The sequence below is a fragment of the Physella acuta genome, unplaced genomic scaffold (genome assembly GCF_028476545.2).
Source record: "Physella acuta isolate Inbredline_101_S28 unplaced genomic scaffold, ASM2847654v3 ptg000274l, whole genome shotgun sequence".
In the NCBI taxonomy this organism is placed as follows: domain Eukaryota; kingdom Metazoa; phylum Mollusca; class Gastropoda; family Physidae; genus Physella; species Physella acuta.
Genome location: NW_026731793.1, coordinates 131,499 through 148,688, shown reverse-complemented (window position 1 = coordinate 148,688; position 17,190 = coordinate 131,499). Strand labels below are relative to the sequence as shown.

General features: G+C 35.0%; 1 protein-coding gene and 1 long non-coding RNA gene across 2 annotated transcripts in view; one reads left to right on the top strand and one right to left on the bottom strand.

The window, feature by feature from the left end:
* Positions 1 to 9,884, bottom strand: part of LOC131939315 (uncharacterized) — a 32,388-nt gene extending 22,504 nt beyond the window's left edge. Inside the window, exon 1 of the long non-coding RNA XR_009386400.1 lies at positions 9,737 to 9,884. This is a non-coding gene — a long non-coding RNA (uncharacterized LOC131939315). The remainder of the gene's footprint in view (positions 1 to 9,736) is intronic.
* A 503-nt stretch (positions 9,885 to 10,387) lies between these two features.
* On the top strand, positions 10,388 to 16,545 carry LOC131939318 (coenzyme Q-binding protein COQ10 homolog B, mitochondrial). The gene is made up of 5 exons (XM_059297543.1): positions 10,388 to 10,498; positions 14,590 to 14,766; positions 15,171 to 15,363; positions 15,864 to 15,965; positions 16,266 to 16,545. The coding sequence occupies exons 1-5, from the start codon at positions 10,431 to 10,433 to the stop codon at positions 16,428 to 16,430; spliced, it is 705 nt and encodes a 234-aa protein (XP_059153526.1). The 5' UTR covers positions 10,388 to 10,430; the 3' UTR covers positions 16,431 to 16,545.
* The last annotated feature ends 645 nt before the right edge of the window (positions 16,546 to 17,190 follow it).

Below are 17,190 nucleotides of genomic sequence, written 5' to 3'. Positions count from 1 at the left end.
TAATGAAGATCTTGAAACTTGATACTAAGTCTAATAACAAATATGATTCTTAGGTTTTAATGTGAGAGGGGGGATGATGGGCAACTGGGCAACCTAATTAGTGAAATTGTTAACCACACGTTGCCTGTCGGTCAAGAAAGAAAAACTAACGATTGTAAACGTCTGGTAGGAAGACATGGTCTATTTATAGCTGACGTCTAGACAACCTTTATATAACACAGTATGGAGCTATCCCAGGGCTGGGCGGTTTTATCTCAGTCAGGAATAGCCTCAGCTGTCTCGATATAAACCGATCAGTCCGGAAAAGTCACAGCCAAGTTTCATTGCAGTAGGTCGTTAACTGCTGCAGCCAAGTCTCAATGCAATCAGTCATAAATTTTTACAGCCAAGTTTCTATGCAATTAGTCAGTTATTTCTACAGCTAAGTCTAAAAAGCAAGCAGTCATCAATTGCTACAGCCAAGTCTAAATTCAAGTAGTCATTAATTTCTACAACCAAGCCTCAAAACAATCACTCATTAATTTTATAGCCAAGCCGATGCAGTCATTTATTTCTACTGCAAACGCTCAATGTAATAAGTCATTAATTTTTATAGCCAGGTCTCAATGCAATCAGTCATTAATTTGTAAAATCTATTCCCAATGTAATTAATCATTAAATTTTACAGCCGAATTTCAATGCAATTAGCCATTAATTTCTGCAGCCAAGTTTCAATGCAAACGCTAACAAGCTAAAAGAATAATATAGTACTTAAAACAAATATGCCAGAAACAAATCCATTGGAAAATACCTTATTTAATGCAGTTGCGGATAATGCACGGACATTAATTTCCTTCTTAGCAAAGAAAATATTCGGGTAAAACCTACTTATATTGGTACACCAAAGGTGGATCCTTAAAGGGCAGTGTTACATTACAAACAACACTACTTGTTATCTGATAAACGTAGCCAGGCAGTCAATAGGACAGATGTAACAGAGTTCAACTGTTTATGTGACATTGCCAGGGGATAATATAATGTAGTCAGCACTATGACCAGCAGCCTTTACTTTCTTATAAGAGCTAGAAATACTCCAGCAACTAACCTTAATTCTTTCGAGTTCACAATCACGCGCTGACCCTATGTAAATAAGGGTTGAGTGCACCCTCCAGCCCCCCACCCCCTTCATTAATTTAACTCACAAATTACAACACAAAAAAACCACATCCTTTATTTCACTCAATCGTCACTTCCGGGGTATCAGAAAAAATATCAAGTCGATCCATAACCAAAATCGGTATTCGCCTTTTTTTTAAAAAAATGGTTTTGTCATTAACAGATTGGTTATTGGTAGGAGAGCTGAAAGCTGGATCGATGGACGGTCGGTGTAGTGGCCTCCAGCAGATCAGTTGTATTTCTCAAGAGTATTCGGCCGCGTTTTGTTCGGGCTACGTGAGATGCTAGCAGTTTATTCTAAGCTAACGCAATTTTCGGGCTAAATTTGACAATAAGGTTTCTTTTTTTTTATCAGGTGGAATTTCATCAAGAAACCTTTAACAGGGAGAGAGAGAGAGAGAGAGAGAGAGAGAGAGAGTCACATAGACAGAGATACAGTAAAACAGACACACTCTCAAAACGAGGTAACACACGCAACTACACTCACAGTCACACAGACACAGTCAAGCAGACACAATCTCCACACAGTCACACACATATACACACTCACAGTAACACACACAGTCACAGACTGACACACTCTTGACACTGACATTCACACATGGACACAGACTCAAAACTCGCACACACACACACAGTCACACTTGGACACAGACTCAAAACTCACACACACGCAGTCACACATGGACACAGACTCAAAACTCACACACACACAGTCACACATGGACACAGACTCAAAACTCTCACACACACAGTCACACTTGGACACAGACTCAAAACTCACACACACACACAGTCACACATGGACAGACTCAAAACTCACACACACACAGTCACACATGGACAGACTCAAAACTCACACACACACAGTCACACATGGACACAGACTCAAAACTCACACACACACAGTCACACTTGGACACAGACTCAAAACTCACACATACACACAGTCACACACGGACAGACTCAAAACTCACACACACACAGTCACACATGGACAGACTCAAAACTCACACACACACAGTCACACTTGGACACACAAACAAACACACATTTACACTTATACACACTCAGTTACACAGCAACACAATAATATAGACACACCCCTGCATTCTCACTCAGACAGACACACATTCATTCAATGACATTTACGCAAGTCTCCCCCATCCCCCCCCCCAACCCACACACAAACACAATACTTAATTATGTTCCCGTATCGACCCAAAAATTTAATGAAGTGAACAACAACACAAAAAAATACAGCGAATGATTAATTTTCGATTTCGGCTTTGGCGAGGTCAATGCAGCCTATACTAGGTATCGTATGACAGCGGTTTGGGTTAGGTTAGATCCTGATTTAACCTACGGCTACATGTAACTTAAACATACACTTTAACATAAACGTGAGTATTTGTCGAACACAAACATACTATCTATAATTTTAGTATGACTAGTACACCGAGTACTGTTGTATTAGATGCATTTCTCAAAATAACTGAAAATCAGCGATGTTTATTATAAAACGCCAACAAAATACTATTAACAAGAACAACCTATGAAAAGTATTCATATTAAAGTATAAAAGAAGCTGCTACGATAAAAAAAAGAGAATTATTGCTGACTATCGTTAAAAACGCAAGGTTTAAACATCATCACTTGAGGTAGCACTCGACTGCTAACCGGAAAGTCTAGAGTTCGGATCTCGGTCCTGACTTGAATCAAAAGGGCGGCCCTGAGTCCAACCAGCTCTGATGGGTACCTGATTTCACGTTAGGGAAATAGGTGGTTGCGGCTAGTTCTGACGACACCAACTATTCTTATACCGTGGTGAAGAAATATTAACTCTACTTCATCAGCACTAGGTGAAATTTTTTTTTTTTCACTTTACTTATCAAATCCTCTGAAACACCATCACACAAGACCCCAATTTAAAAAACTATTACCTAAGATTTAAAACACCGTTCTTTACGACCTTCATCTAAAAACCGTCACTTAAAACCGCCACATAAAAACCATCATTCAAAACCCACCATTAAAAATATCATAAACACAAATCATCATAAAACGAACCAGTTTCGTCTTAACTTAGCTACCAATGTCTACTTTGTAATTTATGCGATAACAAACAACAATGACATACTACAGCTCGCTATGCCTTGTCTTAGATCCACTACAAGATGCTAGGAAACAAAATACATTCAAGAAACAAGATGTCAAGTCTGTGGTTTTATCTTTCTCCTCCCCCCCCCCCCCCCGGTCTCATGTACATCAATATTTTTCCCCGCTACAACATGTAAACATCAGATATACGAGACTGTCCTAACGTAACCTCTGTTATTGGTGTAGAAACAAGGTGAATGTTTACAATAAACACAACGGGCGGGGTGTAGTGTGTAGTTTTTAATCCAATATGTCTATGAGAGTATAGTGCAGTGGTTCTTAACCTTTTTTTAAGGTTCCCAGCCCCCAACAGTTTCGTATCCGCATTCACAGAACCATTCTTAATAGTTCTATCGTCAGCATTGACTAAATCCAATCGTGAATAATGTTTCTGGTGCGTCTTGACCTACGCCGAATCCCTGAGACTGACTCACCGAGACCCTGGGGTTAGATCAAACCCAGGTTAAGAACCACTGGTATAGGCAAGTTTTTCAAGGTAAGAACAATGATGCTGCCAAACAAAACAAAAACGAAGTGGTTATCAGCCATGTCTAGTACAAACTCGGTATAAAAAGAAGTTATCACTTCCTTCAAATAATTTTAGGGACAGAGGCGCCTTTAGTAATGACGGAAATGATTTAAGAAAAATGTAATCTAGTATCGGCAATGATTTTTACTAAGCAATTTTTTATATTATATTCTGGTGACGACAATTTTTCCAAGAAAATGTATTCTCGTGACGGTAATGACATCAATGGATTTAAGAAATACTGTATGCAAGTGACTAGTGACGGCAATGATTTCAAGAAATATCGTATTCAAGTAACTCGAATACTCCCCAAAGAAAAAAAAAGAGTAGTAAAATACTGTCCCAACTGTTTTTACAAAAACCAATCACACGAACATCAAACAACAGACTGCTATGGTCGGGAAGCACCTTCACACAACAGAGGGTCAACTGGGACTAGTTGAAAGCCTGGGATGAATCCACGAGAGAAAAACTTCAATCAAGATAGTACACGGCGAATTGATTTGATTTTTTTTTGTGTGAGTAAATAACTTTCATTCAATGTTAAATTAATCAATCGGCTATGTTAACTAAATCAATCAATGCTCTGACCTAGCCCTAGTAAAAAAAAAAGTATTTGAGTAAAATTGAAAAAGTATATTTTTCAATGATTTTCGAACTCATTAGGAAACATGTATTTTTTTAAATATTTTATTGGTTAATGGGGGCAAGAGGTAGAAGAATTTCAGACAGCGTTAAACGAGTGCTTTAAAGAATAAAAAAATAATAATAACCAGATGTCAAATGACATACACTTTGTACTTGTTAATTTTCAAACCGTTACATGAAACAGAAAAGGCATAAAAATGTATATATTTTTATCTGTCATAAGCTTTACAGTTAAAATAGGAGGGGGGAGCGGGTGTTGTTTATTCCATCTTGGGTAAATCAGATTTGACGACATAAAAAAGATGGTAGTTAACCTTTATGTCGGCCTCCAGCAGAGAGGATTTTTGTTTTTGTGTAGACGATATAAATATTTTTATTGCCTGGTTACAAAAAAAGATACTTATTACAAAGATTAATCTCAATCAGATGCTTTGGAAGTAAAAAAAAAATGAATACAGCTTCCGGGTAAGATTTAATATCTCAGAAAAAGCCGTTCTCAAAGAGATAGAATGTCGTGAGCTCATAGCTCTAGGTAAGAGTTGAAGATACAGCCAGACACAAACCAGTTACACAAAAAAAATTGAAGAGTATTTTTTATTATCCATGTGGACAAAGCTTACTAGGAATCATATCGATCCTAAACCCAACCCATAGCTCTAACTCTAACGCTCTAATCGATAACACTTATAAGTATTGATATGCCTGTACTTGACTGACTCTGATGTGCTGTTACTGTGGGACCGGCGGTCGAGTATTTAATAGGAAAGTATCAGTAGGTTTCTGCAATCGTTAAATGTGTATACTGTTCGCCTTAAAAATAACACTGATTTATTTAGCTTAAGTACTGGTATGGTAATAAACAGTAGGGTATGAATATGGAAAAGTAGCTGAATATAGCATTGCCAAATAAGTTTCTATGAAGGCCTTAAACCAGTGTTTCTTCAAAGGGGGGGGGGGCGGTATACTTTCTTCGCCCCCCCCCCCCTTCCCCACGAAGAGATGCCTGGAAGAAATTGTTTTTTTCCAAACAGTGATATACTTAACGAATACCTGTGTCTATGAGAAATGGGGTTTATTTGATTTTTGGTAGATTGTATCGATTCGAGTTAGGGTTAATAAGATTGGAGTTAGGGCTGGGGTAAGGGATCGATTTGTCTCAGTGATTTAGTAGAGAGATTGTCTCATGGGGTAGGGACGGTGGATCCTGATCAATGACTGCTCACACACGAAATATTGGTCTGAACCTAAGAAAAAAAAACCTTCAATCCCTATGAACAGGCACTCTTTTCTTTTAGTAATGCTTCTCGTTTTGGCAACATTAAAATGTTATTTTAATCGACTAGGGAAATTAACGAGAATTACGTATCGAACTTTTTTAAAATTTTAAACTAATATTTAGCTAAACTTGAGATCGGTAGTGTTAACACTGAGAAGGTGGGGGGGGGGGGGGGGGGGGGGGGTGAGGCAGTTGCAAATACAAGGGTGAAACGGAAAAAAACACGGAACGGCACCGCAAATTGATCAAGCGTCCCCGAGAAATCAATAGCGCTTGGTAACATTCCAAGACCATTTAGTTAGCTTTAGTTTCCCTGGGAGGCTTGGCATTAGGCATATTTTGGTGCTGGGGGGTTTGGTGCGGCTGGTTACCCAGACATCACACAGCGTTAGAAAAAAATCGAAATGTATTGGCTGGTGAATGTGGAATGTTGTAGAGAGGGGGGGAGATGGATCAGCCGTGCATCACAATAAAAATAATATAAATTTTGTATTATATGTCATTTTTTTTTCATCGCAGCATAAGAACATTTACATGAAGGTTATATATTAGCTTGGCGTGGTCGTGAATGAGCGCAAATTGCCAACTCCAAAAGTCCCGAGTTCGGACTCCAGGCAGATGAGGCTCGTTAGCTAGGGACAGCCACCCCTCTAATCAAACAAGTGCTACCTTGTAGCTTGTACTAGGTAGGACAAAAGCTATGGAAGCAGAAAAGAACACTAAAATCACAGTCTACGGGCCATTTAGCTCATACCACGAAATACTCAAAAGCGTTGGAGTAATTATTAATCATAACCTATAATGCATTTAAGAACAAAGGAAGAAGAAGAAATAAAATAAATAAAAATTAGAAAACGGCATGTGAACACAGTAGTAAAACGGAGGTAATCCAGGCTTTTGTTTCAACTAAGGGGTGAATAACACAAGCCCGCTTGTCACAAGGGAGACCACTTCATAAATCTTTACCTTCTCCTAAACATGGGTGGTTCTTGCCCAGTTGATGTAGGATTGGATGGATGGACCGGGGAAAACAGAATCAAGTTTTTTATTGTGTAATAATAAAATTATATAAATGTAACTGGTTAATAAAATACTCCAATCATTTGATCTTGCAATTAAAAAAAAAAAAATTTTTTACAACACTATGGTTGTAAGTTGATTTAAAACAACAACTCTTTATGAACATGTGAAACAAATGTATTAATTTTTCTTTTTGTTCATAAAATTTTTTACTTGATTTTTGTTAGTTAATTTTCATTGTTAATTTATTAATGTTTGCACCTTGCAATTATTTCAGCTGATAAAGACATAATTCAATAGAGTCAAATTGTGTTTGTAATCATATCAAACTGCTCATATCGATAAATTATAGCTGATTACAAATAAGACATTTAAACAAATAAAAAAGATTAACTTGCCAATTGCAAACAAAATCTGCTCTAGTTATGTACAAAACATGCATAATTTGTCGAAAGCTTCCTGGTGAAAACATGAACACTGGTATTATGATTTATGCATGATGCATTATCACACTTTAAAAACAAAACTGTTTGCTAAGCTTCAACAAAGATGTACTATAATAAGGGTTTATGTATTTGAAACATTTGTTTCAATATACTAAAGTATTTTTAGAAAATAGAAATGATAGAATGTATGCATCATACCTACAAAACTACAATAGGTAGGATTTCAGTCTGATCCTAAGGTTTGTTTATACCTAAACTTATATTTGCACAGACATTCATTAAAACATGACAGGATAGAGTGTATAACTTGAAAGAAATGTGTATAAGGCCAAAGCTACCATTTGCACTTCTATAAAATAAACATGTTAACAGAAAAAAATGGAAAAGAAGAAAAAATACTAAAAATCTCCTAGTTGTGTTATTTCTCTGTGTTCAGTGCCATGCCCACTCATGCTTTGGCATCTGTCCCAAGTTCATTATTTATCAATTTAGCCTAAAGAATGCAACTAACAGAGAACCCACTACAAAATATAACATACAACTAAATGAAAAAATAGATTTCATTTACTTAGCATAGAAGGCTTAATTATAAATGAAAGGTGACTGTGTTACTGAAATTGAAAAAAAAAGCAAAGCAAGCTTTATCAGCGGTGCAGAAAACATTGATATCAAAGAAATTTGCTAAGACAAAATGAAGATTTTCCATAAGCAATGTAATAAGTGAATTTCTACATGGCAGTGAATGCGTGAAAGTAACCACTTCTAATATCCTATCATGGGATTCCTTCCAAACTAAGTGACTGTAAAGTATATTAGGCATTCACTGGCAAAACAGTAGTCTTAAACAGTAAGTTACTGTATCATACTATATCTAGGAGAAATGGAAATGAATGATTTTTCAGAAGGAATAAAAAAAAAGATGCAGTTGGGTGGACAATGTAATAAAATGAAGTAGTAAGAAGATAAAATTCCAGCAACCTCCCTTGACTGGACCCTACAAGGGAAAAGAAAACTGGGATGGCATTGTGAGACAATATGGAGACAGATGACTGATAAACTACCAGCAAGCGTTTTGGTAACAACCTATCACAACTTTAGTAGTCTAGGCCTATTGTATCTATTGTTGGACATCAGTTATCAATTAAAACTTTAGATCTAAAACTCTACTAAAATGTCTAAAATCTATAGAGTATAGGCCTACTTCCCTAAGTACTTAGGGAAGTAGGCCTATACTTCCTAATGAATTATGTTTAATGTGTTGTTGAACCTTATTATTTAATATTTTTCATTAGATCTAATTCTAATTTATAACTTTAACTTTAGTGAGTCTAGAAACTCTAGTATATATTGTGCTAGATTTAGTGCTAAGTACTATTACTATACTATTACTTAGTAGTAGGTGCTATAGGCCTACCTAAAATAATAAATATTGTAAATAAAACAGTTAGCCCTAAAAGGTCTAAAGCTTAACTAAAAGTTTGGCCTAAACAATGAAAGTGACAACAAAAAGTAAAGTAAGTTACTACTAGATCTACTACTACAGTAAAGTTACTAGATTCTAGAGTAGATATAGTCTTGATATGGACTCTAGTATAGACTTGATCTAGTTCTAGATCTACTTTAAATACAAATACTAAAAAGTTACTTTAAAATAGATACAACTTAACAACTAACTTACCACTACATACTTATTACGGTAATCTATCATTTTGGGTACGTAAAATTGCCCGCGACTAGTAATGTGAAAAACAGGTGACTCCTTAAATTTTAATAATTATTTCACATTTTGAGGAGGATTTGTTTTGAAAAATACAAAAATGTGTCCTTGTTTCATTTATGTACCTGTTTTTAAACAATTGAATTAAAAATTTTCAGTAATAAATGAACACCAGCGATGTTTCCAACAGAGGCAACCATGCTCATTTACTATAACAGCCATCTTGTTTAAGTTTTTTTCTAAACTTATAGTGCTAGATTCAGGGGGAAGCCACTCTATTTTACAAATGGCTGCTGTTTATATAGCAAATCTTGCTTGCAAACACTGCTGTTTTAAGTTAATTTCTGGCCCATATTTATATATTTAGCCATTGATTTAGGTTTATTATTCATTATCTACAAATATCTACAATATTTGATACAAACATATCACAATATACTTCTATTAAAGCCTTGACAATGAGGTAACTTTTTCGTACATTACTAGCCGCGGACGATTTTACGTACCCAAAACGATAGATTAGATTACCCTTATTACTCACTAATTACTATTAGATCTCTAGATCTAGAGCTAGATTCTAGATCTAGGCCTCTAGATCTAGAATCTAGACTATTCTATTTCTAGACTAGACACTTGATTAGATCTAGAAATCTAGATTAGTAGACAGTGAGTACTGAGTACTCTGACTCTCCAAGTCTCCCTCTCACCCGCGTATTCTCAAAAAAAAATACACAAAAATTATCTTTTGTAAATCACAAACCAGTTATTCGTGAATATAAACTAACCTTCTATTTCGCACTCACAAGCAAGTAGCACGTATTGATTTAGCAGGATTCTGCTAATATTAAGATCCTTCCCTACAGTAATATTTATTATTTTTCTAGGATGAAACCAATCACTGTACCGCATCAACATAAAATAATCACCATGTTGTTTACACATAGCCTCCCCTGCCGACCACGTATTAATAAAGTTTCGAAAATTTGATAACTTTTTTATTTATTAATTAAATGTTTTTGTGTCCTAATTTATGATAATGTAGAGTAAACAGTACACATTTCAAATGTAGTTCACTTGCATATGTATTTTTGTTACAACATCATTTTAAAATATCGATAGAGGATAAAAAATGCATAGATATTTAGATCTAAACGATGTTTAGAATAAGCAAAGGGGTTTCCACTCTACTTTACCATCTTCTAATTTTAGATGAGTACTTATTTACCTCTTTTTAAAATAATTTAATAAATTGAAACAACGTACATTGAAAATATAATGATCAATAGTATATATTTATGTTTTTAAATATTTTTTAATTTTATTAGAAAAAAATAAATGAGTACCTCCTAATGACTCACATACATTTTTATATATTTTTCTTAATTATTTTATAAATGAATGCTCCTTCTATTATTTATCTGTAACTTTGTGTAAGCCTCTAAGAGTCTACGGGCAAAAAGAGTATCCAACAGGGTTAAAATGGCGAACTCGGTTATATGTAGGCAGATAGTAAAACAAAATTTGTGTAGAATACTTGAACGAAACTGGTAGGTCTATACAATATGAATTTGTTGTTCAGTTGTTTTATAGCGATTGTCTAAACGATGTATTGTCGTGTACTATTAGATTTCTAATTAATTAGTAAGGCTTAGGCCTAACTTTAGGCCTAAGCCATTTTAATATGATTTTTTTTATTTTACATCATGATCATGGGTCTGGCCTTGGTTGTTCAGTTCCCAATCCTTGTTTAGCTGTTTAGCTCGACTAGAAATAAAGTTTAACTAGATCTAGATCTAGATCTAGAAATCTAACTCTAGACTCTAGACGGGAGTGGTAATCACTTATAACTTAACTCATAAAAATCTAGTTCTGAGATCTGCTCTCAATTAAAGAAATCAAATTATCAAAGAGATGGTTCTAGAAACTGAAGTAGAAACTAATACTAATAATTATTAATTAATTAGGCCTATAATACTAATAGTAATAGGCCTAAAAAGTATCAAAGTTTTAACAAGCTTTTATTAAATTTATAATAATAAAGCCCATATCCATTATGATATGCCAATATGGTAATCTATTGCTTTAGGTACGTAAAATCGGCCGCGGCTAGTAATGTACGAAAAAGTTACCTCATTGTCAAGGCTTTAATAGAAGTATATTGTGAAATATGTGTAACAAATATTATTGATAACTGAACAATAAACCAAAATCAATGGCTAAATATATCAATATATATAGGCCAGAAAGTAACTTTAAACAGCAGTGTTTGAGAGCAAGATTTGCTAACAGCAGCCAATTGTAAAATAGAGTGGCTTCCCCTGAATCTTCCGCTATAAGTTTAACAAAATAAAACTTAAACAAGATGACTGCTATAGTAAATGAGCATGGTTGCATCTGTTGGAAACATCGCTATTCTTCATCTATTACTGAAAAGTTTTTATTCAATTGTTTAAAAACATGTACATAAATGAAACAAGGAAACATTTTTGTATTTTTCAAAACATAAATCCTCCTCGAAATGTGAAATAATTATTAAAATTTAAGGAGTCACCTGTTTTTCACATTACTAGTTGCGGGCGATTTTACGTACATAAAACGATAGATTACCGCCAATATTATAAATAGGGGCCTATTATTAATATATGGTGCCCTGTCAAAACGACCTGAGACAAAACGGCCCCGTTAGTATGACCCCGTCAAATCGACTCCCGACAAACCGACCCCGTCAAAATAGCCGACATATAGGCTCCCGACAAATGGGCTCCCGATATTTAGGCTCCCGACAAATGGACTCCCGACATATTAACCCCTGACAAATAGGCTCAGGACATATTGGCTCCCGACAAAGCGGCTCCCGACATATTGGCTCCCGACATAAGGGCTCAAGACAAATGGGCTCCCGGCAAATGGGCTCACGACATATTGGCTACCGACAAATGGGCTCCCGACATATTGGCTCCCGACATATTGGCTTTTGACAAAATGACTCCCGACATATTGGCTCCAGACCAATGAATGGCATGACAACAACTGGCATAAAAGTAACCATTTTGTCCTACCTCCAATACCAATATAACCTCTTTTAAATGCCAGAATGAAATTGTTTTTCATGAACCAACATTAATTCACAAACAAATCGAGCCCTTAACAGCTAAATTCCAACAATTCTAAAGTTTTGATAATGTTTAATTTACAACAGAAAAGATCTGTTGCTTAAAAGCAAGCACAGAAGTGTAAATGTATGATATACCTGATGTTTACATGATAACAGCATCTTGTTTCGATAACCTACAAGCATACTGCAGGTAGGAAGGTGCAGCGTGGACCCTTCTCCCCACACACTGAGTTGGAACAGCCTATAACCGACTCAATTTTGGATGTCATAGATAGATGACCCTTAAATTAAAACGTACTATATTTTATAATAGATAAACTAATATAAAAATAAGGCCTGCCGAACAAGAGATGCATACGTTATATTACATAAGAGTGTTGGATAAGCTAACTCTAAAGAATATTGATGAAGGGGTCCCACTGGCAGGTGTTATATTCAATGAGACCGCTTTGCCGGGAGACTTAGTCTCTGCAGAAACTGTATTGTCAGTGCAGTGGCATAGCTAGGATTTTTGGGCCCCTATGCAAAAAAAAATTATCAGTGGGCCCCTTCGTCAGCCGTTAGACCAGTGGCGTCGCTAGGTCGGGTGTCACTTCGTATTGTCACCCCCTCCCAGGAAACAAAGCATATATATATATATATATATATGTGTGTGTGTGTGTGTGTGTGTGTGTGTGTGTGTGTTGGCCTACATACACATAAAATTTTTATATATGCCACATACTGGTACACGTACGTGTTTATGCTTTAATCACTGCAGACTTAATAGTAACGATGTTTATCTACAGTCTGTTTATAATACAGTTGGATGTAGCATTGTTTTCTTTATAGTTTACGTTTACGTCATGGTGTACCCCCCCCCCCCCCCACCCTTGTTATAATTTTCGATTTGTACTTAGAAGACTATTTAACTTTAACTAATGGATCTGGAAAAATGGCATTTCATTCTATAAATTTTGCAATTTTTTGCCTTTGGTGTCACCGCCCTAAATGGTGTCACCCGTTGCGGTCCGCAGCCCCCGCCCCGCCTTCGCTACGCCTCTGCGTTAGGCTACAGAGGAGTTAAACGAAGAGATCAACTTCTACTTACGATGGATATTTTTTAATATATAAATATTCTGAAGGCAACATTTTGTATTTTATAAGTCCTGATTATGTATTTATACTATATTATTATGTTTGCCTACTACTGCTAAAAAGTTTATTTATAGGCTGATTCTCTCAATGTCTTGCACGACAAAGTGATATCGCCTGTAGTGTTATTATAACGATTGGGCTCTGTTTGACCCACACACACACTGAATCTCACTGCCAAAACGGTGGGGGGGGGGGGGGGCTTTTTGGAACTTTTAATCTTTTTCTTTTTTAAAATTATTTATGTGTAACAAATATTAAAATTCCATAGTAAAAGTTTTAATTTTTTATGAGGGAAAAGGGCCCCTATATGCCTTGGGCCCTATGCCTTGCTTACGCTAGCTTTACGGTAGCTACGCCATTGTGTCAGTGGTCCTTTTGTCTGGAGCCAAATTAACAGGAACCTTTTTGTCGTGAGCCAAAATGACGCTAGCCTATTTGTCGGGAGTCGTAATGACGAGGGCCGTTTTGTGGAGAAACTAAATGGCGGGAGCCTATTTGTCGGGAGTCGTAATGACGGGGGCCGTTTTGTGGAAAAAACTAAATGACGGGAGCCTATATGTCAGGAGCCAAAATGACGGGAGCCTATTTGTCGAGAGCCATATTGACTGGAGCCCTTTTGTCGGGAGCCTATTTGTCGGTAGCCTAAATGACGGGAGCCTATATGACGGGGTCCATATGTCGCTGGCCCTTTTGACGGGGCCGTTTTGTCATTGGCCGAATTGACGCCGCACGTTAATATATATATATATATATATGCAACTTATAAAAGAAACTAATTGAATCAAAGGCACCCACAAAGGCCTGTCATAATGTGCCGCTAGTGAGGGCTTCTTACTAAAGTTTAGTACAGGTATCCAATAAACAGATCTAGATCCAAATACAAATAGGCCTAGTCCTTATGAAAAATCCTTTATTTATTTTCGCCTAAAGAAAAATTTTTTAGTTATGCAATATAAAAGCATGTTATTAAAAAGTTCATAAGACATAATTTTTATTTTACAAGAATTTATTCATTAGCTGAAAAGGATTGCTCTTAAAATTATTACAAATAATGTGACCATAATAGCGCCAAAATGTAGTACTTTTAGGAAAAAGTAATTAATTCTAATAGATCATCTAAATAAGTCAAATTTTACATCATATGGCTTCGTAATTAGGTCCTGACCTATGAGCCAAGTTCTAATGAAATTGTTGGAATAGAAATTCTCGTAATTTTTCACGTACATTTCAGCTCATAACGACACAAGTTTTAAATAAATAAAAGCTTGTAAAATCTAGAGATTTGCTAAAGTTTTTAAAATATACATAGGTTTAAATACTGTCATAATTATTTGTATATTGAAGTCATATTATTGTTTTAACATTATTTTCTATCCTCAATGACAGGTCATTAGGCTATTTTTACCAAGCTCACTCTCACTCTTCGCTAGTTAGGAAATGTGGCCCGAAAAAGATGACCTCCCTGCCTTACCATCAGAGTTACCGGTTATTTTTCAAGCTCCCAAATTTGAATCCCCTCACCGCATCAAAGCGAAAAGAGTACTCAGAGAGGAGGATTTTAGGGTAACACATGTTTTCCTAGGTTATAGAAAGGTGTAAACAATAATACCACTCAATGTTTTAATATCTGTCTTTTTCCCCACTTCATTGTCTCTAAAGACAGACAACTACCCCTCCTGTTACAAAACTCTACATATTCAAAATAAACAAACATTAAAAAGTAGCATTTTATATCATTATTTTATCACTAGTTACTTAAAAATATGTGCAACCTCACATTATTTTGTTATCAAACCAGAGCCACCCACTCCACCAATAAACAAAACATTGCAGCAGTCAAAACAAAACCTTCTCTGTCTATGATCTCATTGAAGAACATCTTTGGAGTTAAGATTCTTATCTATACTTTTATCTATAATTCTTATCTTTGCTGCTGACTGTACTTAATTTAATTTTTTTTTATTTAGTTACTCAATGGAGAACATGTATGACATTGTGGCTGATGTGGCCTCTTATAACCAGTTCATCCCGTGGTGCACAAACTCCGCTGTGTTTGATGTAAGACCCAACGGGTGCAAGGCCAGAATGGAAATAGGTTTCCCCCCATTGCAGGAAAAATACATTTCTACAATAAAGCTTGTTCGGCCTAATCTGGTCCATGTAAGTAGCTTTTTTAATGTTTAAAGAAGGATTATTATTTATTTTTAATTAACAATTTTTTTTAATTGTTGTTGTTTTTTGGTTTTTTTTTTTTTGGCCAAAACCAGTTTGTTAACCTTGTATTAAAACATTTTCTGAAATAAATAGTTTCGTGCAGGAAAACTCAAAAAAAAAATTGTGTTTAGCTAATTAGAAATTAATTTCTTTTTTTTTAAATACTTCATGTAATATTTATGTACAAGAACTCATAGACTAGGTTTATATATTTTTTAAGGTTGTTTTTAGCTCCATGTAAAGTATTAACCACTACAGACCACAGATAGATAACATAAACTGTTCTAAACATCTATCATGAATGCTTTTTAATAAATCTTCCACTTGATTTCCTAAAATAAAATGGTTTGATTTTTAATTGAGTGTTACCACGCGAGATCAACCTAAAGCAGTTAAATGTGTTCAATGATTTTTAAAATAATAAAGTTTCTGTTTTTATTTTTCAGTCAGAATGTACAGAGGGAAAGCTGTTCACACAGCTAGTAACAGTTTGGCGCTTCAGTCCTGGACTGTCAGGAAACCCAAAAACATGTACCCTTGATTTCTCTGTAAGTCTTAGAATAATGTGTTCTAATTAATTAATTAAGTATTCTTGTTGCTATAAAAATCCCAAAGTGCTATGCAATGTGTAACAAGTTGTTTTTTTTTTTTCACATTTTCTGGTAGTAATGTTAAAACAATGTTATTGTTAAGGTAGCATTACTAGCAAAAAAAAAAAACAATTAACTTCTATACCAATGACATAGACATTCTTACAAGTACAAATATTTTATTCTTTTAATTTCATGTCTTCTTTTTATCCTTTGTTAGATTTTTTTTAAAATAAAGTAACCTACAAACTTTTTCAGGTTGTATTTGAGTTTCGGTCGCAGCTACACTCTCATTTCGCCACAGTATTTTTTGATGAGATAGTGAAGACCATGGTGAACGCCTTCCTTAAAAGAGCTCAAAAGCTACATGGTCCTGAGTCCATAAAGAGTCAAAAACCCAAGGTTATATCCTACACCTCTTGACACGGTCCTGGACTAGTGATGTGAATTTGTAAATAAAGACTAAATGAATGGAGAGGTGTAAACAATTTACTACAGAGAAAACAGGTGTACATTTCTTCTCTATAGGTTATCAACTGTTTATAGGAAAATTCAATTTTACATAATTTTTTTTTATGTATACTTCTCAGCTTTGCATGCAACAATTGTTTAAGCTTTTAAAAAAAAACAATGTTATGATGTAATAAAAGCAACTCATACTAAATTGGACATGTGTATGTGTTTTTAGAAAATTCAAAATGTAATTTTATTTTTCATCAGAGCATTAGTCACCAAATAATTTTAGATGATTATAGTTTTGAATATTTATTTACAATTCTGCTCATGTCTATCCTGTTATTAATAATCAGACAAAATATTAGTTTAATATGTCTAATGTTTAGATAAACTAGTACATTTGTTGTTTTAATAATTAAAGCTTTTGTATAAAGATGTTTACTTTTTTGAACCCAATCAGAATCAGGATCTAATGCAAACACCGGTGTGTTTTGTACATTGAATATAGTGATAATGTGCCCTTTTTACTGAAGAATGTTTTATAAAAACACTTAAGAATTGATTCATCAAACCGGAAATTCCTAAACCAATAATATGGCTGATAAAATCAGTACCGATTCATCTTCAATACTAAATGAAGTGAACTTTTTCTGAAAACAAGTGAATACATACTGTAATGTCAAACACTAGCTTTTAAAGACAAAGTAAACCAAGTGGTTTTTAAATG

What these genes read in the sequence shown, in the direction of transcription:
- LOC131939318 (XM_059297543.1), top strand. Translation starts at nt 10,431, where the DNA reads ATGGCGAACTCGGTTATATGTAGGCAGATAGTAAAACAAAATTTGTGT. An exon ending in AGAATACTTGAACGAAACTG is followed by an intron (nt 10,499 to 14,589) that starts GTAGGTCTATAC and finishes CCTCAATGACAG; the next exon opens with GTCATTAGGCTATTTTTACC. An exon ending in TCAGAGAGGAGGATTTTAGG is followed by an intron (nt 14,767 to 15,170) that starts GTAACACATGTT and finishes TTTTTTATTTAG; the next exon opens with TTACTCAATGGAGAACATGT.